A 21,544-nucleotide genomic window follows, 5' to 3' on the forward strand; every position below is an offset into this window, starting at 1 on the left:
ACGGCAAATCCACAGGCTGATGCCACCACAGAACCCTTTTATCGCAGCTTGGTATAAGGACCACTAAAAGTAAATCAATATAAACATATAAATAGTCATTTAAAAACAGGCATTTCTTACCATTCACATGAATAGATTTCAAGGGGAAGTGCTCTGGTCACGAATCGGGCAGCCTTGAAAGAATAAATATAGTCCATATTTGCAATGGTAATATAGGTACACTTCAAAATATTTTCCCACCAGCACTTACAGCTGTTTTGAGTCACATGTGAGGGCTAACTTCTCATTTGGACCTGGGCAAAGGAGCAGTGCTTGAGGGAGGAAATGTGATTGCCACTCAGATGTTGAAAACCACCTCAAAGTGCAAAACATTTGACTTCCTGAACTTCTTATTTGGCTCACCTTGTATGAGCAATGTTAGAAAATTCAGCATTTCCGCATGCAAGTAGCAAAATCTGCCACTTACATATGTCAATGATGCTAGTTACTCGTGCACAGCCCTGAGAGGTTGCTGCTTTTTTGAAATTGTTGTTTTGTAAAAATTATTTTTCTTCTGCTTGTGGCAGCAAATAAAATTATGCATTTATTCATGCATTTAATAAGAGGCTCCGTGTTTATCAAACCCAATGGAAGTTGGAACGAATAATATACAAAATGGGTTAAGAATGTCTGTCTAGTCGTAAAATGGGATGAAATAACTCTCCAGAAATTTAACAGATTGAAATAAAAATTGGGGCACGCAGGGAAAAAAAAAACAGTAAAAAGACTCATCAATTTTGACGATGCGGAGGAACTGAAAAAAATCTCTGTGAACTTAGAAGATGTACTAAGCCAAATTGACAAGTTTATTTTATTTATTTATTTATTAGGATTTATTTACCGCCTTTTTGAAGGAATTCACTCAGGGCGGTGTACAGTAAGAATAGATCAAACATGAGCAATAGGCAATTACAGCAGTAAAAATATTTGAGTAACAATACAAAATATGGCATGGTATACTACTTGCAATGACAACACAATACATAATAGAACATTATAATTGGTAGTGAAGGGTAAGGCAAAGTTGTAACATATAGATGAGTAAGAAAGTAGGAAGAATTTGAAAGTAAGGTGACTGATTTGAAGAAAGTTGCACATGAGGTCAGAGAGATGGTTAAATATTATCTCAGTTAGGCTAGGAGTGGATAAACATGTCCCGCTGCAGTATGTGCAGCCCGAGTCAATCCTTGTGTGTGTGAGTGAGACTAACAAGTTAGTTACTTCTTCCATTAAAGGCTTGGTTGAAGAGCCAAGCTTTCACCTGCTTCCTGAAGTAGAGATAGTCTTGTGTTAAGCGGAGCCTTTCAGGAAATGCATTCCAGAGTGTGACGGCTACTCCGGAGAAGGCTCGCTTGCGGGTATCACATTGTGTAATGTCTTTTGGATAGGGTGTAGTTAGTGAAAGTCCTTGGGAGGACCTTAGTATCCTTGGCGGTGTGTGGAGGATCATCCTATTCTTCAGATATTCTGGGTCATTTCCTTTCAGGGCCTTGAAGATTAGACATAGTTTTAAATTTAACCCTGTATTGTACTGGTAGCCAATGAAGTTTTTGGAAAAAATGGTGTGATGTGGTCACGTCGCTTGCAACCTTCTATGAGTCTTGCTGCTGCATTCTGAATCAACTGGAGCTGGTGCAGGTCCTTTGTAGTCAGACCATTGTATAGTGCATTGCAGTAATCCAGTCTTGATGTTACCATGGTATGCACAACTGGGATAAGATTTACCTTCTTGATGTAAGGAGAGAGGCAGCGTAGCTGTCGAAAATAGTAGAAGCAGCTCTTGAAGTTTGCTTGGATTTGGGGAATCAGAGTAAGTATTGAATCTAACTGTATTCCAAGGTTCCTGACTTGTGATTTGAGGGGGAGTTCATACTTCCCAAAAGGGATTTTGATGTCAGTTATGTATCCACTTGTGTTAGGAACCCAAAGAAGCTCGGTTTTACTTGGGTTCAGGCGAAGTTTGTTGTGTTTAGCCCATTCTTGAATTGATGTTAGACAAGTAATCAGTTTATTCAAGGCTGTAGGTAAGTCAGGTTCAATGGGTATGAGTAGCTGCACATCATCCGCATAGATGTAGAACTGAGTGTCCATTGACCAAATCAGCTCAGCTAGTGGCTTGAGGTAGATATTGAACAGAGTAGGTGACAGTATCGATCCTTGTGGTACCCCGCAGGTCAGTGTCCATGGTGGTGATGAGTTGCTGCCAAACATTATGGATTGTTGCCTGTCTGATACATAGGATCTGAACCAGGCAAGTACTGTACCATTGATACCTGTTTCTGTCAGTCGTGCTAGCAAGATATCATGATCCACAGTGTCAAAAGCTGCTGAGGAATCTAGCAGTGCTAACATCAAGGCGAATCCCTTGTCTCGGTTTCTGTGAATATCATCTAGCAGGGATACGAGGACCGCTTCTGTTCCATAACCGGGTCTGAATCCAGATTGACATGGATCTAGCCAGTTATGCTTTTCTAGCCATTCATTAAGTTGAACACAGACTGCTTGTTCTATGAGTTTCCCTAGAAACGGGATGTTGGATACTGGCCTGTAACTTTCAAGTTTGTCCTGGTCAAGGTTGTTTTTCTTCAGCAGAGGGCGAACCACTGCCCTTTTAATGCTGTTGGTAGTTGCCCATTAGAAAGAGAGGTGTTCACAATTTTTGTGGCACCTTCTATAAGGCCCATACTTGCCTGCTGCACTATCTTTGATGGGCAGGGATCGAGGGAGCAGGTAGTTGGTCAAAGGTCTCTTAGGAGTTTGTCTAGGCTCTCCTCTGTCATTAGATTAAAAATGTTCCATCTGTCTCTGTTAGGAGGGGGTGAGTTTGTGCACCCCTGGTTGACTGGTTGGGCACTGGTGGGATTGCCTGTAAATCCTGGTGGAGACATTTAATTAGTTAAAAGGTAAAGAGTGATAAATCATATGGACTGAATGATATAAACCCCAGGGTATTGAAAGAACTTAAACATGAAATTACTGATCGCTGCTAGTGATCTATAACCTGTCATTAAAATCGTCCATAGTACATGAAGACTGGAGGGTAGCCGATGTAATGACAATTTTTTAAAAGGGTTCCAGGGGTGATCCTGGAAATTACAGACCAGTAAGTCTGACTTTAGTGACAGGCAAACTAGTGGAAACTATTAAAAACAATAAAATTACAAAACACATAGACAAACATAGTTTAATGAGACAGAGTCAGCATGGATTCAGCTAAGGGAGGTCTTGATTCGCCAATTAGCTTCATTTCTTTGAAGGTGTGAATATACATGTTGATAAAGGAGAACTGGTTGATGAAGTGTAGGTAGATTTTCAGAAAGCTCTTGACAAAGAACCTCATGAGAGACTCTTGAGAAAATTAAGGAGTCATGGGATAGTAGGCAATGTTCTTCTGTGGATTTAGAATTGGTTATTGGACAAAAAACAGAGGGTGGTTGAATGTTAGATCAATTCACACTGAATTTATGATCGATGTCAAGAATGTTTTTTTTTTTTTGCCTGTCCTGGAGTCTATTTAGAACAGAACTTGGATCTTCCCTTCACGTCTTGTGATACAAAAAAATCATCAAATTCTGCTACTATCTCAGTAATAGCAGTACAAAATCTCTCCACTGCCAAATACTTTGTGATATAGCTCATAATCCTTCAAATAATCTACCCACTGAACCTACTTAGGAAATCTTCATCTCACAGCACAGTACAGCAAAAAAGGTACAACAGCAACCACATAAGTTCAAAAACAAGTTCATAGCAAGTTCGCAGAAAAAAAAAACTGCTACTGCAGACATTTGTAGCTTCTGTAAGGTAAGATTAGAAATAGTTACTCATTTCATAACTGGCTGTGAAGTACTGATGATGGAAAATTGTTTAACAAAAAGGCATGTCTCATTCACTGGAAACTATGTAAATATTACATCACTGTCCCGAAAAAGCATTGGAATTGTGACCCTAAGAGAATTGTGGAACATCCCCAACCTAAACAATAAAAACTGGATGCAAGGAAACCGGTGAAAGAAAAACACATCAGGACAGCATTAAACATAGAAGTGTCAGTTCCAAGTGATTACTTTTACTAAGGGGCCCTATTACTAAGCCGCGTAGGCACATACGCACGTCCTATGTGGGTCAATTTTGAACTGCCGCCCAGCTACCACGTGGCCCGTACGATAATTTTATTTTTTACACGGGTCCACTAAGCGTGGCACTAACCGGGCGGTAACCGGCATTGTACGCGTGTAGGCCATTACCACCCGATTAACGCGCGAGACCTTACCGCTAGGTCAATGGGTGGCGGTAAGGTCTCAGGCCCAAAATGGACGCATGGCAATTTTTATTTTGTCACTTCCTTTTTCGGCCCAAAAAAAAGGCCTTTTTTGCAGGCGCACTGAAAAATGGACCTGCACGCGTCCAATACACGCACCTACACTAGCACAGGCCATTTTTCGGCGCACCTTAGTAAAAGGACCCCCTCTGTGAATTGTGAGGAGAGAGCGAGAAGATCCTCAAGTACCAAGAAGTGCATATGGAACCAAGTGTGGCAGAAAGATCTAGAAACATCATTTTGAGTGCCACAGGCTTGATCAAAAAGAATTTCCAAACATATCTGGATAGGCTGCTTATACGTTTTATATCTTATGAACTCCAGAGGGAAGCTATCATTGACATGAAGCAAATTCTACGGCGAACATTAGCAGTAAATTTGAGAGTCTGAGATCATACATTCCCTGGTTTAGGAGGGAGGTTCATTCCTGTCATGGTATGCGCAAAACTAATCCATTTGGAGAAATTGCTACTGAGTGAAATCTTCCATAACATAATAGTCACAATTATCAGGACACAGTAGCAAAGCCTATACACTTCCTACTGGAAAAGTCAAACAAATCGGCCTGCTATAGACCTTCTCACAGAAAGGTTTTGCCAGCAGAATCCTTCACCTTGATCACGTGCACACACAGAACACAGACCAGCCCTCACCAACTCCAGAACAGACCAAAAATTAGAAATGGAATCCTGAGATCGTATGCCACATACCCTGGCATAGGAGTGAGGTTCGTTACTCTCACGGTGTGCGCAAAACTAACCCATTTGGAGAATTTGCCCCACGAGAAATAATAAAAATGCATTTATTCCTGTACTGAGCAGAGTACAAAGATATAAAAAAATATATATCCTCAACACAGTTTTCCAATCACTAAAACCAAAAATAAAATCCTCTTCTTTCATATTTTTACCACTGTTAAATGGACAATTAATTTTTCTAGTTGGAGTGGTCCTAGTCTCTTTCCATTCTCCTTTTCTTCTTGTTCTCCTAAATTCTTCTTACAAGGTCTTTTTACTTCTCCTCTGTCTTCTGACTTCCTTACTTACATCTGTTTCATCTTTTTTTTTCATACTTCTCTTTCGTACCACTCTATCATATTTTACCTCTTTTTTGTCACTTCCTCTCTCCATCCTCCATCCTCAGTCTCTTTTTTTTCATCACTTAGCTACCTACTATCTTTTCATTTTCCACTCTCAGTCCTCCCCCTGTCTCTCATTCTTTCCCCAGCCTTCTGCTCCCCCTTGACTTTCACTCCATCCTTAGAAACCATTTACAGTCTTCTATGTACAACTTCCTCCTCAGCCCTCATCTGTCTTTCTCTGCCCCTTATCCCCTTCCCAGCCCTGGCTCCTTCTTGTCACTCATCTCCTCCCCCCCCCCCCCCCCCCCCCAGTTTCCAGCTCTTTCTTTTGTCTTTTATCCACCATATAACTTACCATATTTCCTTTCGCATCCTTTTCAGCTTCTATATTTCCATCTTCTATCATTCCTTCACAGACCCATCCCTTTCCTCTTTCCTACCCTTTTCCCCATTAACCTACCTATCCTTTACACATTCATGCTATCCCTTCACCTCAGCCCATGTTTCTATGCTTTGTTTCAAATATTCTAGTTCATCTACCATATTCTTACATATACTTCCACCACAATGCTTAGCACTCAAGGCCATGTAATCCCTGAATCCCTAGTCAATCTCTCATTCCACATTTCTAGTATTTTCAAGTCCCCATTTGGTCACAAAGTCCCCAAATGCCTACCCATTCACTGAATTTCCATCTAATCTATGAGTCTTTGTCTTCTCTCATCTCTAAGTCCCTACCTTATCTCAGTCCTTGAAAGCAATTTTTCTAGGGAGGGGAGGGGGAAAGGAAGGAATTTGTCATCCCTAGAGTTCCCCTCCTATAGTAATACCATTGTATTATCTCATACTTCTCTCCCCTTCCCCACAAGCTCACTCCTTCTCTCTGAACACTCTGTTATTCACATATATGCATATCTTTTCTTTCTCCCCTTTCAACCTCTCCTCCCCCACAAATTCCCCTTTTAAAGCTCACCCTCTCCGTGCCTTGATAAGACTTAGGAGAAGAAAGAGGGAGAGGGAAGGGTTATTCCAGCCTTCTCCCTCTTCTCTGCAGCCAGCAATAGTGGTGAACATGGCCATAGGCGAGGAAGCGGGACTCACGCTTCACGGCCAGCTTGGCGGCATGATCACATCCACAGAGGAGGGAGCAGGATTCAGCATTTCCAGCTGGGGCTGAGCAGCATTCGTCATGGTGGACGTACAAGTAGTTTCAGGCTGCAGTAGTGCTGATTGCCAATGAGGTGGAGTGGGGGAGAGCAGAACTGCAATATTTCCATCTTGGGGCTGGCTGCAACAGTGATCATTGGGGATGGGGAGAAGCAGGATTAGTAGTAGTAGTTATGGGAATTTCATGTACCTGCTGCCTGTTTTGTATTTTCCCCAGCCTGCAGGAACATATGGTTGTTAGCTTTTGGTGACACGCCAGTGTGTTCTGATACATTGGAGCCAGTGCTATTGGTGCTGTGGGTGCTTGAGCACCCCTAACATTGGACAAACTCCTTGACTGTGTCCAGAGAGAGGTGATTTATGTTGGGGTTAACTCCCCCAATAATTTTGAAAAGTTAGCTCCTACTGAATATTCTGATACACTGGTTGAGAACCACTGCTCTAGAATGCAAGAAGGCACAACTGACGCAAAATAGCGGCATCAGAATCCAAAGGATGTCTAAGGGGGGGGGGGGTATTAATGTGATCTATCGCTAAGACGTGTTATTTTATTGTTAACCCCTTTAGTACAAGAACAGTGCTGGGCAGACTTCTACGGTCTGTGCCCTGAGAATGGCAAGGACAATTCAAATGTGGGGTATACATATAAAGTATCACATACCATGTAATTATTATTAACTAGGTCTCGTTGTATAAAATGGAACCTGTGCTAAAATAGCATGAGTTAGTGGTAAAATAGCAGATCTTAATGGTAGCCTCAATGATAATTACACTCAGAGGCCTTCAGTGATAGTAACATCAGTGATAAAGGAGGTTTTGCTCTTATGAGAGTGTATTAAATAAGGCCAAGTTTAATGAACCATATGCTTCAAAACTGATGATGATAAAGGAGAAATATGTCCAATGTTATATTAGAGAACAGAAGAAAGAATATATAATATTTTTAAACTAGTTTCAAGGGTCAAATAAAGTAATTTGAGAGTTGAGGCATTGATAGAAGACGGTATACGAGAGAGAACTATGGCTGCAAAGTTTTGGAGAATGGAAACAAATGTGCAGGGCAAGTCCAGAACAGACATAAGGAAAGAAGGGCAAGGAATCGGTCATATTAAGAAAAAGATCACGTGGTAGAGGATGTGAATACCTTAAAAGGGAATATTTAAACTGTGCGGGGAGATGAGAGGAAGGCGATAAAAACTCTGTGAATGAATTAATCAAGTCTATGTTTAGAGAATGCACATTCAGTTATGGTACCTGTCTAAGTGAATCACAGAAAAAGCTATCCAGGTCATGGAAACTCTGAAACGTTTGATTGAGCTGCAGTTATAATGACTACATACACAGGAAAGAAATGATCATTTTCTCCTGAAATGAAAAACTGTTGGAGCTGATTTAATAGTTATTTAGCATTAAAAAAAAAATAGAAATGCAAGAGCATAGGGAAATTTGTAAAAAGTTGCAACAGAACCTGTAATACGCATCTTATTACCTGTACCTCTGGAGCTACATTATCAAGGATACACAATTCTGTATATGTCACAAGTTAAGAGTTTAATATTAGAGTCATAAAAGTCTAGATTTTCAAAGATCACTGGATTTCCAGTCTTGGTTCTAACATACATGTAATACTTGACAAAATTTCTCCAGAGGACTTATATGTATCAATTTAACTTTATTCAACTTCACTATGAACTGATCGGGGCAGCCAACGAATTATGTTTGAGTAAATGTAGTTTTTGATATTGTATGTGAAGAGTGGGTGGTGGTGCTAAATATGTGCCTTCATTTTTAGAATGATATGTTGTTCCTCTTCCCGTATAGGGGAACAAGGAGAACAATTCCGCTGTTTGAAGATTTTTTGTAAAGAAGAATCTCGAACGATGAGGGTCAACTGGTGATTTATGTTGAAATCGATCTTTGTTCCATATTGAAGAATTTGGATTGTGTTATCATTACTTGAATTGAAGAATGGAGTTGAAATTCATCTCTTGGTCTCTTTCTTTTGAAGGACCAGGGGTGGGCTAGTCTTGATGAACTGTGGAACATTTTTACTACTTTAAGCTATAAGATCTACCTGACGTTAAAATATCACGTGAGCAATGGATCATCTAGGCTCCGTGACATCAAACTAAGAGGTTCATTTATTCATCTGCATAGTGTTGTAAGAACTTTCTCAGGACTCGGGGGTGCTATATAACTGAATACTTAATGAGTATAGAAGTAACTTTGGACAAATGTAATTTGCTTAAATCACTTTGTGTGAATTAATGTATAAGAAAATTTACAATTCTTCGGGGAGCAGGAAGTGGTTTAACTGTGAATGGAGTGGAATGTGTATGTGAATGTGAATAGTTTGTATGGGTGTGATTAAAAGATTACATGGTCTTAAGGCACATGTTATATTCATAGTGAAGTTGAATAAAGTTAAATAATTGATACAAATAAGTCCTCTGGAGAAAGTTTGTTAAGTATTATATTAAAGTAGCTCTTGAGTTTGGAATAGTGTCCCCTATTTAAAGCAATTATTTCTAGCATACATGTCCCATTCCCTTCTCCTCAATCTAACGCCATGCTGAGTCAGACTAAGGACTATCAAGTCCAACATCCTGTCACTGACAATGACTGCTCTGGGTCACAAAGTACCTAGCAAATCACAAAAAAGGGGGATGTGATAGAGACATTTAAATAGCTCCATGGCATTAATGTACAGGAACCAAGTCTATATCAATTGAAGGAAAATTATAGAATGAGATGGCATAGGAATAACCCAAGGAAATACTTTTTTAACATAAAGGGTGATGGATACGTGGAATAGCCTCTGGAGGAGGTAGTGAAAACAAAGACTGTATCTGAATTAAAAAAAAACCATGGGACAAGCACACAGGGTCTCTTAGGGAGAGGAGGAGGTAGGTGGATGGTGTGAATGAACAGACTCGATGAGCCATTTGGCCTTTATGTGCTGTCATGTTTCTATATTTCTATCCTGCTTATTTTCGAAGGAGAAGACCGGCCATCTTCCGACACAAATCAGGAGATGGTCGGCCATCTCCTAAACCCGGCCAAATCGGTATAATCGAAAGCTGATTTTGGCCGGCTTCAACTGCTTTCTGTCGCAGGGCCGGCCAAAGTTAAAGGGGGCATTTTGGCAGGGTACGGAAGGCGGGACGGGGGCATGGTTACAAGATGGGCGGCTTCGGACGATAATGGAAAAAAGAAGGCCAGCTCTGACGAGCACTTGGCTAGCTTCAATTGGTCCATTTATTTTTTGGAACAAGTCTCAAAAAAGTGCCCCAACTGACCAGATGACTACTGGAGGGAATCGGGGATCACCTCCCCTTACTCCCCCAGTGGTCACCAACCCCCTCCCACCCAAAAAAACATTTTTTAAACATTTTTGTTCCAGCTTCTATGCCAGCCTCAAATGTCTTACCCAGCTCCATCACAGCACTATGCAGGTCCCTGGAGCAGTTTTTAGTGGGTACTGCAGTGCACTTCAGGCAGGCAGACCCAGGCCCATCCCCCCCTACCTGTTATACTTGTGGTGATAAATGTGAGCCCTCCAAAACCCACCCAAAACCCACTGAACCCACATCTAGGTGCCCCCCTTCACCCATAAGGGCTATGGTAGTGTTGTACTGTACAGCACTGCATAACCCTAGTAGCGCTCTAGAAATGTCAAGTAGTAGTAGTAGTAGTACAGTTGTGGGTAGTGGGTTTGGGGGTTTTGGGAGGGCTCAGCACACAAGGTAATGGAGCTATGCACCTGGGAGCAATTTGTGAAGTCCACTGCAGTGCCCCCTAGGTTGCCCGGTTGGTGTTCTGGCATGTGAGGGGGACCACTGCACTATAAATGCTGGCTCCTCCCATGACCAAATGGCTTGGATTTGGCCGGGTTTGAGATGGCCGCCATTAGTTTCCATTATCAGCAGGAAACCAATGGTGGCCATCTCTAACGCCAGCCATCTCTAACTCCTGCCCAAATGTTGAGATTTGGCCGGCCCCTACCGTATTATCGAAACGAAAGATGGCTGGCCATCTTGTTTCGATAATACGGTCGGGTATGCCGCTTTACGGGGCCGGCCTTAGAGATGGCCGCGCATGTAGATGACCGGCCCCGTCCGATTTTGCCCCTCCACGTTGTCAAAATCTCTGTCCTCTTGTCTTATTATGTTTTTCATCTAACTTGCCAGTGCTTGTGTTCACCCCTGTTTTCTTCATTAGGATCTGTTTTTCAGTTTTTGTTTTTAATTGAGGCACAATTTGAAGCTTTCACCACCTCTTACAACTCACCATTAAATCACACTGGCCATCATTTTGCCTACCTGTGGCCTTTCTTTGAAATATATTTTTTCTGGGTTTCCAAAATGGCCTAGTTAAATAATGGTGAGGAAGCAGAAGAGCAGACCAACGTGATGCATTCAACGCAGGTAGGTTAAAAATACAACAATATTCTCTAAACGCTCAACATGGCAATGTTTCACTCTCTTAAGGGCTGCATCAGGGCCTTAACAAAAAAACAGCAGGACCTATTCAGAGTTTCCCCTGTCTGGTTGATGCAGAGCAGCACACAAGTGTAGATTCCAAAGCAGCAGGCTGTTTTTTTTCTTAACTCAGCAACAGACTGTCATACCGAATGCTCACATATGTAAATGTCTATTTAAATAATGTCCATGGGGCCCTTTTACTAAGCTGTAGTAGGGCTAACATATGAGCACTACATGCCCAATTGTCACTACTGTGAGTGCCTGGCGTTAATTCTGAAGTTGGCATGCGCTGTTTCCCATGATAGAATATAATTTTCTATTTTCTACCGTGGGGGGTATTCCAGCCTAATTTCTGCATGAGTAGCATGTGAGCCCTTACCACCAAGTAAATAGCTGGCGGTAAGGGCTCAGGCAGTAAAATAGCCATGCGCTACGTTTAATATTAGTGCACGGCCATTTACTGCCCCATTTTAAAAAGGCCTTTTTTACCTGCTGTGGTAAAAAAAAAAAAAAAAGGCCCAGCGTGCACCAATTTCACATGTCCAAACTAGCACAGGCCACTTTTTACAGCACCTTATTAAAAGGCCACTATATGCCTTCTGATTGAATTGCTAGCTAAAATGACAAGCCTAACATTCCTTCCAGCAGAAGTTCTTGGAGATACATCCTCAGTGCAGGAGGATATTACATCCCCTGAAGGGCTGGTCTTTGCTATAGGACTATTTCCTGTCACACCACAGCGATATTCTCCTACCAAGAGGCCTTTCTCCTCCAAGGCAGCACGATGGTTGTCAGACTGGAGGCAACACTTCTCCACTATGTCCCTGAAGGTCTGTTCTACACCTATTTGTTTATCTTAGCTATTCCAAATTAGTTAGTCTAGCTTCCAGAGATTGGACTTGTTCTCTAAAGGCCAGGAGCTCTATGAACCAGGTACACACCTATATTACTACTACTACTACTACTACTACTATTTAGCATTTCTATAGCGCTACAAGGCATACGCAGCGCTGCACAAACATAGAAGAAAGACAGTCCCTGCTCAAAGAGCTTACAATCTAATAGACAAAAAATAAATAAAGTAAGCAAATCAAATCAATTAATGTGGACGGGAAGGAAGAGAGGAGGGTAGGTGGAGGCGAGTGGTTACGAGTCAAAAGCAATGTTAAAGAGGTGGGCTTTCAGTCTAGATTTAAAGGTGGCCAAGGATGGGGCAAGACATAGGGGGCTCAGGAAGTTTATTCCAGGCATAGGGTGCAGTGTGACAGAAGGCGCGAAGTCTGGAATGGCAGTAGTGGAGAAGGGAACAGATAAGAAGGATTTATCCATGGAGCGGAGTGCACGGGAAGGGGTGTAGGGAAGGACGAGTGTGGAGAGATACTGGGGAGCAGCAGAGTGAATACATTTATAGGTTAGTAGAAGAAGTTTGAACAGGATGCGAAAATGGATAGGGAGCCAGTGAAGGGTCTTGAGGAGAGGGGTAGTATGAGTAAAGCGACCCTGGCGGAAGATGAGACGGGCAGCAGAGTTTTGAACCGACTGGAGAGGGGAGATAATCATGCAGTGGAAAAGACTGCCCCCCCCCCCTCAATCTCTCTGCTAAACTGCTGTCTATATTTTAGTATTCTTGAGATGTTATGTGAAGTTGTTAAGGGGGTAGGGATACCTAAACTAATCTAAAGGCCTCAGAATTATTTGGTATATTTTAGATTACTTGTGTTTGCTTTTTAATGAACTGCAAATAATCTGTTGTGTAGGGTTAATCACTTGCTGATAAAACCATCCTGCACTGACAATTTCCCCTCTTTTCTTCTTAATTGGGATAACTGACTATGAAACACGTGATGTTCCTGGGGTGGATGGGAGTTAAGGAGAATGGGTGGGAAAATAATATATCTAAAGCTAGCATAAATTGATTTCCAACCCATTAAACAAGTTAATATCTAATTTTTGCTTTCTAAATAAATTAAAACATATACATTTTTCAATGAACCACCTATCTCTTCTATTCCCAAACTTTAAGTCATAAAATTTCTCAGCAAAGCAATGTCCAAAATTGTCTACATATCTGTTTTCAGTACTCCCCTGGAGAAAGATACTTGAGACCTTTATTGCTATATATTTCATTCTAGGGGAAACAAGTGCAGGCACTTTATTCATGTATTCTGGGATGTTATCTATTTAAGTAGCACCATTTAATACACATTTATATGGTGGCTGATGCTGCTGTGCTCTGAATATGGATCTTCCCAGGCTTTGCTCAAGCTCCATCCACAGTGAACACTGGCACTGACTGGATAGTGCAGGGGTGGTCTCTGGAGATAGAGGCACTGCCTGGTTAGGTTCTGCTGAATATCAGTGGATAGACCTGCACAAGTGATTTAACAGGAGCCTCTCCTGCCTGGTTAAATTGCTTTGGATATTGACCCTTACATGTCTGTGTGTGTGTAATAATTACCCAAACGTTAACAAAGGAAATTTGTTTAGATTTTGCTCACACCTTTTTCAGTAGTAGCTCAAGGTCAGTTACATTCAGGTACGCTGGATATTTCTGTGTCCCAGGAGGGCTCACAATCTTAAGTTTGTACCTGAGGCAATGGAGGGTTAAGTGACTTGCCCAAGATCACAAGGGAGCAGCAGTGGGATTTGAACTGGCCACCTCTGGATTGTAAGACTGGTGCTCTAACCACTAGGCCACTTCTCCACTCAGCAGCATTCCATGTAGAATCACCAATAATAGCAACATTCCATGTAGAATCTCAAATAGTAGCAACGTTTGATGTTCCACTGCACTAACCACTAGGCTACTCCTCCACTAGCAACATTCCATGTAGAAGCCTGCTCATGCAGATCAGCAATGCAGCCGCACGTAGATGCAGGACGTCAGACTCACAGAAGCAGAAGCCTGCATGGCTGATCTGCAAGGGCAGCTTCTACATGGAATGTTGCTAGTGGAATAGCAACATTAATATTCCATGTAGAATCTCAAATAGTAGCAACATTCCATGTCATCTCAGATAGTAGCAACAGAATCTCAAATAATTTATTTGAATTTTGCTCACACCTTTTTCAGTAGTAGCTCCACGTGAGTTATATTCAGGTACATTAGATATTTCTCTGTCCCAGGAGGATTCACAATCTAAGTTTGTACCTGAGGCAATGGAGAGTTAAGTGACTTGCCTAAGACCACAAGGAGCAGCAGTGGGATTTGAACTGGCCACCTGTGGATTTCAAGGCTGGTGCTCTAACCACTAGGCCACTCCTCTACAAATGCTTTACAAATTTTGCAATCCTAGGTAGTAATTTCAGTGTATCCAACTAGCAACAACTTAAAATGTAATATATGGCTTAAATACACCGCTTAAAAACTACTATCACTTCATGATTTAATGATTTAAATGACCTCAGCGATGTCCGTTGCCATCATGTTTATTGTAATGGCAATGTTAGACAACATCAATCATCTTCATCGGTCCACTATAAACTAATTCAAAACTTTTATTTTTTAATCTTTTAATTTGTATTTGACTTAGCTTTTGACTTAGCTTTTAAAAGTCCATCTATCCTCAAACTCAGGGGGTCAGATGCCCGACATATGTTTCGCCCGAGACCGAGCTGTCTCAAGGGACTAACAAAGATAGGGCAGAGCTGACGCTAAAACACCTTTAGGGGGTAGTCCCTTGAGACAGCTCGGTCTCGGGCGAAACATATGTCGGGCATCTGACCCCCTGAGTTTGAGGATAGATGGACTTTTAAAAGCTAAGTCAAAAGCTAAGTCAAATACAAATTAAAAGATTAAAAAATAAAAGTTTTGAATTAGTTTATAGTAGACCGATGAAGATGATTGATGTTGTCTAACGTTGCCATTACAATAAACATGATGGCAACGGACATCGCTGAGGTAATTTAAATCATTAAATCATGAAGTGATAGTAGTTTTTAAGCGGTGTATTTAAGCCATATATTACATTTTAAGTTGTTGCTAGTTGGATACACTGAAATTACTACCTAGGATTGTATGTTTGTTTTCCAACAACCTGTTACAAAATAATAGCCATAGGTGTGGGTTACAAATTTGCAGCCAGAGTGCACAGGGATGGTTAGGTTTAGTCTCTGACTTGCTAATTCAGGTTAGGGATGGGCAGCCAAAATAGTTTCCTGGTAGTGCACACATGCACATTGTATCAGAAAAGAGTGTATACCCTTTAAGAAGAGTGTGTGTTATTATTGGCAAACAACTTTTTGTTGCAAATGACAGCCTATCCCTACGCATTACATGTATTGTCCTACTTTCCCAAAAGTAAGTAAGTAAGTAAATAAATAAATAAGCAAGCAAGTTTCTGTACAATGAACAAAAGTACTAGTAACTTTTGCTCTGGGGTGGCTGGGTAATGTAAACCTGGCTGCAACATCTTAATACTTTTTAAAACAGGTACATTTCAATCTCTGTTCCTTTAAGTACAGGATGCCCTCTTAGAAAAATTACACGCTAGTACATGGGATGTTTCATATAAGCAACAAGTTCTTGTGAGGTCTTGCAGGCTGCCCCTCATTTGCAAACTTCTAATGCTTGCTACTGGTCAAAATCCTTATCTCCCTCCTACTAGCTGAGCAACCTGTGCAGAGAAAATGCAGCAGGCACACGTTTAAACTGCTCAGCTACATAAAAATGGACTTTAAAGCCTGTAGCACTGGCACGATTTCATTCTGCACATGAACCAATCACATGTTCTGCTTTTCAAAAGACTTGGTGTTCCCTCCACTCCTTCAGTGGTTTCCTCTGCTTCCTACACTCTGCCAAGTAAAACAAATAAAAATAAAAATAAATCATCCTTAACCCTAAATTTTATAAATCCATTTCCACTTATTTACACTGCAATTTTGCAGCAGCAAAGCGCTCTGTCATTACAGAGAGTGAAGGTCGGAGCTGGGAAGAGGGGAGGAAGCCGAAGGGGGCGGGGCTTGAATGTCACAACGTCTAGTATCATGTGATGTGCTGGAAAAGCAACCAATCAGAGCCTGGCCATGCTGCTTTTATACCTGCCCATAGGCTTTAAGCCACACACACTCTCAGTGAGTCCCGTTAAAAGAGAGAGAGAGAGCGAGAGCTCAAAGCATCACTACAAGGACTTCTCTGCTAACCTTGCTCTCGGAAAGAGCCCTTTCATAAAATGAGTTGAAGGCATCCATTCAGAGCAAAAAGAGGCTGTGGAAAAAAAAAAAGCCAAAGTGATCTCATTATTATACATATAAATTAAATAGCCCAAGCTTTACACAGACTCTTTCTGAAACTGCTTTTAGCAACCGATGCTGGGGTTTTTTTTTTTTTTCATGTTTCACACGTCCTCACTTCAAAGATTGCTACTTTCACTATTCTTGTGTTGTTCTCTGGCTCTTTTTTAAAACCCTTGCACGGGATTTTTTTTTCCACCCTTCAAAAGGCACACAATCTCAGCAGCAAAAGGAAGAGTTGCATCAGACTTCTGAAAAGTCAGATTTTACTGTTTGGGGGAGTTTCCTTGGTCTGTGTAAGTGTTTCTGTGTTTGATTTTCTCTTTAAAGAGCACACACTGAGATGCCTGGACTCTCTGCCGTTCCCCGCTAGCCGAATAGACAGAGTACGCCTGCGGGCATGCTTTTCTCCCACACTTTATGAATGAAACTGACGGTGGAGCAGCTTCCACGTGAAACTGACAGCCTGGTACGTTTCACCTCCTCGTGAGCTTAGATTTTGCCTGCTGCTGTCTGACACTTTGGACTGCAGCGGACGCTGGTGATGTCTTGTGCAAGGCGTGAGTTTTTTTGTTTTTGAATGAAGCCCTAAGACTGACGATCTGCCCCAGCTTACACTAAACACTTCCCGTTTTGCTTGTGTTTTGCTTTATACGTTCAAATAAAGATAGACTCCAAGCACGTACACAGTTAAACCAAAGGTACGGACTTCATTAACAGCAACTGTGTCCTACACCAGGAAGAGAACTTGCTAAATTTTTTTCTTATTTTTAATGGAAGTAGGATAAAACTGTGGATTTCGGAAAATTGGCTGCTGAAAAGGAATACCGTAAGTAGCATCTAACTGCATTGAGTAAACTGTTTTAAAAGCTGAACCGGGCTCATAGCATATACTCAGCTGGGTTTCCTGAAAGTACAAAAACCTTCTGAGTTGTTAAAATATCAATGCTAAAACTTATATTTCTATCTTAGTAAGGGGCTTGTTTCCAAAACATTATATATTTCCAGGAGAGCCGACTGGATAAACCATTAGAGGCATATAACTTCATTAAAATGCAAGGGGAGAAGAAGGCACGGTGTGTGCTGAAATGTAATTCCATACCACAGTAAAATTATATATTCTACTTTTTTTTTTAAACTTCTGACTCAGTGACTCTGCATCAAACGCCTTATTTATTTTTTTTTCTTGTTGCCTTCAAACCAGGAACAGATCACTTGGTCTAAAAATACAGCTGAAGACCTAAACTTTATTCTCTCCCCCCTGTATTTTTTTTCCCCTTCAATCATATGTTCAGCGAAGACATTATTGCAACTTCCCACTGCCTCATAAAAAAGGAAGCAGAATAGAGGCCTTGACATATGGATGTGATTTTTTTTCCTTTCCCGAGACAGACCGATGCACATACGAACTAAACGCTTCCACTGCGTGTTAATGTCTCGTTCCTGAGTTCATCACTTTTATTTATTTTTTTTTTTCTTCTGAATTTGCTGCAATCAAACGACTTCTAGAGATGAGAGAGGGAGGCACAGAGCCGGGCTTTCTTTCAAACCGCATCTTGGACTGACTTGCGCGGGGATCCGGAGAGGAAATTAATTCCGAGTGATCCCTGAAGCTCTTGCCCCCTTCCAGGTCTTTGCATGCGGGCTTAGCTTCTTGGCTATGGGATCATCGCTGCTCTATCACAACCTGGCTTGGATCTTCTGCTGCTCGCTCTACTTTCTGGTAAGTCGACAAATTCTGTTTTTTTTTTTTGGGGGGGGGGGGGGGGTGGGGTCCTTCCTGCTTTGGATAGTTTTTTTTTTACTTTGGTCCTCGATGATGGCCAGGACACGTTAAGGGTCGATCCAAGACTGACACACAGCAAACTGAACTTTTTTTGCTCGGCTTGGGCACGTTTTAAGGCATTGGCCCCTTCTGGTATTTGTTCTGATGAATGAAATAATTTAGGCTGAAAGAAGCAGGGCGTGTGGGTGGCAGCTGATTTGGAGCGCTGCATTAAACTAGATTCCTCAAGAGCATCTCCTGTACAAAGAATTACTGGGTTCGACTGGGATCGTGGTTTTTAAATGAGCTGCTGTGATGTTCAGCATGAGAGAGAGAGAGAGTTTGATTTGCTTCTCAGTACAATTTTGCTTTCTGCTGTGAGTCTCTCCACAGAAGCAGACGGCATCCACTTAGCAGCCTGTAACAGGAGCACATGGATGGCACCCGGTTTGACAGGCAAGAGAAGGAAGTGGGCTTTTAACCCCTTGTGAAGCCCTGCTCGCTGCAGCTTCTGCTGTGCCCAGGCACAAAGGGTTTCGTTAGTGAGGTTCTGTTAGTTTATTTATTCGGATTTAGCTCATACCTTTTTTCAGCAGTAGCACAAGGTGAGTTACATTCAGGAACACTGGGTATTTCTCTGTCTCTGGAGGGCTCACAATCTAATTTTGTACCTGAGGCAATGGAGGGTTAAGTGACTTGCCCAAGGTCACAGGGAGCTGCAGTGGGATTTGAACCGGCCACCTCGGGATTGCAAGACCGTGCACTAACCACAAGGCCACTGGCTGCTCCTCCACTCGGACATCTGGAGGTGTCCGGTTCAAATCCCACTGCTGCTCCTTGTGACCTTGGGCAAGTCACTTAACCCTCCATTGCCTCAGGTACAAACTTAGATTGTGAGCCCTCCAGAGACAGAGAAATACCCAGTGTACCTGAATGTAACTCACCTTGAGCTACTGCTGAAAAAAGGTATGAGCTAAATCCGAATAAATAAACTAACAGAACCTCACTAACGAAACCCTTTGTGCCTGGGCACAGCAGAAGCTGCAGCGAGCACTTTACCTGGATGCGCAGATATAAAGGTCCAGCCAATAGGCTGAAGGTGATGCTTGTTAATTATGTCAACATACACCTTTTAAAAAAGAGATCCCTGCACCTTGTTTTTGTCTCTAGTTTTTGAGTGCCTAATTTATGCAGAAGTACATATTAAGTTTTTTGATCCTTCTGCTTTAGACCTGTAATGTTCACGTGCCTTATCAGTATTTTAGTGATTTTTTTTGTGTGTGTGTGTTTTTCAAGTGAAACCTAGAGTGGGTTGTGCAGTATGTGCAAATTGACCAGAAGGTCGTAACTAGCGCAGTACCAAATAGCATCGTTTACTGTTCAGCTGAATATGAATAATGAAAAATATTATTCAGCCAAATATGAATATCAAATATGAATAATGAGCTTTCACATAACAAATAATAAAAGAAGCACAATCAGAGATCAAGTGTTTATTACAGTAGGATTTAGCACAGTAGAACCCTGGATTATTCATATTCAAATTGAAATCACAATTTGGCTGATTACGAATAATGTATTCAGGGGCCCATTCAAATCAAATACGAATAATGGTACAGCCCTAGTTGTAACCACAATAAGAGGAGCCTTCTCTCCCACAGACCTGCAAGCTGTAGCCCACGTGAGTTTCCTGAGGTGTTCTATAGGCTTGTACCTATCAGAGGCGTACAGGGGGGGGGAGCGGTCCGCCCCAGGTGCACAGCACTGGGGGGGTGCCGCGCGTCTGTCGGCAATGCTCGTTCCCTGCTCCCTCTGCCCCGGAACAGGAAGTAACCCGTTCCAGGGCAGAGGGAGCAGGGAACAAGCGTTGCTGACAGACGCACGGCACCCCCCCAGCAGGTAAAGATGCACCCGGGGGGGGGGGTGTCCGTCGTTTCGCTGGTGGGGGGGGTCGTGCTGCACCCGGGGGGGGGGGGCGCATCGGCGATCCGCCCTGGGTGTCAGCCACCCTAGGAACGCCACTGGTACCTATGGGACAGAGAGAACTGAGAGCTAGCAGTTGGATGCTGTGCTTTAGAGAGTTTGATAAATTTGGGCAATTATGAGGAAGAGATTGGGAGGCCTACAGAGGGAGCCTATCACATCACCTACAAGCAAAGAATACTCATCTTTCTTTTAAGCAATGGATTCCAGCTGTTATTTATGAGATTGATACAGACATTTCAAGAACAAGGCATTTGCAGCTTGAAGAAAAAATTACATGGGTGTGCGTTTTTAGAAAGCACCTTAAAAATCCCATAAGCTTATGCTAAGTGTGCTGGTTTTCAGGAAATGACACCTTTTTGGGGGTGGGGGAGGAAAGCAAGGCACATTTCTATATTTTGGTAGAACTGCAAGAGCAGATAGCGATCTCTATGTGTGACATGCTATCTATAGGTACTGGCTTCCAAACGTACAGTACAGTATCCCCCATCTAGGTAATATTACCAGCGTAACACGTGCAAAATCAGGCCCTGTTCATTTTGCTAATAGTTTTGCCAACAGTTTGCAAGATTTAGTCCACTGTTTACTCTGGCCCTTAGTGAGAGAATTTCCATGCACAAGCCAGAAAATGGGTAAATCGCTGCCAGCTCTGTAGGTGGAGAGAGTCCTTGAGCACCCTCAATACCGACCAGATTCCCTCAGAGTTTTAAACAGAGTAATGTTTTGTAGCTCTCCAATTTTGAAAACTGGATCCTATACAGCAGCAGAAAGGGTGCACCAGGTTGCTATTTGCTCATTTCCATTTATACATTCCACATAGATGGGACAAGCCTAGCTGTCTTCATTTTCAGATAATTGTCCTAACATTAGCCACTTAGCCATTTTTTTTTCAGGACAGGGCGATTCAGTACTTCAGGACCTGTGGTTTTGTTTTTCTTAGAAAATCAAAGATATAGGACCACGCAGTGGAGTCAGCTGATTATCTCCTCTGTACCCCAGAAAAGAGAGTTTTCAGATCCTTGAAAAGAAAAATAACATAGACATCAAGGCAAGTCTTTTGCATTACAAGGGAAAAGGGTCAGAATGGAGGGTAGGGGGCTTTTATCTGCAATACAGCCCAGTGTATCTGTGTAGTTTAAGCTTAAGTACTTATGGATTCCATTTCTAAACTCAGAAGGATCCTCACTCAGAAGAGTTGAGAAAAAAAATGTCTTTCTGAGTTGTACTTGTCTTAAAACTGAAGACAGTCTGTCAACTCTCAGCAAAAGTTTCACAAGTCACATCAGGGAGGTTACAGATCCAACTTATGAATAATCAAATTCTTCTTGTGCTAAGGAATGAATGCATCTCCCCAAACTATAAATATAAGTGAAATAATTAAAACAGCATGGAACATTAGATTTCTTTCATAATACACGCTGCAGAGCCAAAGTTCTGTGCTACTTGGTGAGGACTAATTTAAAAATAATGTT

At 41.9% G+C, this 21,544-nt stretch overlaps 1 protein-coding gene across 2 annotated transcripts in view; it reads left to right on the forward strand.

Annotated features, from left to right (window-relative positions):
* The first annotated feature begins 16,224 nt into the window (after positions 1-16,224).
* Positions 16,225-21,544, forward strand: part of PTH1R (parathyroid hormone 1 receptor) — a 436,123-nt gene continuing 430,803 nt past the window's right edge. The window contains exons 1-2 of one of the 2 annotated variants that reach the window (XM_030197205.1): positions 16,225-17,153; positions 17,529-18,047. In XM_030197205.1, coding sequence (XP_030053065.1) covers positions 17,985-18,047 — 63 coding nt within the window. In that variant the 5' untranslated portion in view covers positions 16,225-17,153; positions 17,529-17,984. Of the gene's footprint in view, positions 18,048-21,544 lie in introns of both variants that reach the window. The other variant, XM_030197196.1, reaches the window with a different exon arrangement.

This window comes from Microcaecilia unicolor, chromosome 1 (assembly GCF_901765095.1).
Source record: "Microcaecilia unicolor chromosome 1, aMicUni1.1, whole genome shotgun sequence".
Taxonomy (NCBI): Eukaryota; Metazoa; Chordata; class Amphibia; order Gymnophiona; family Siphonopidae; genus Microcaecilia; species Microcaecilia unicolor.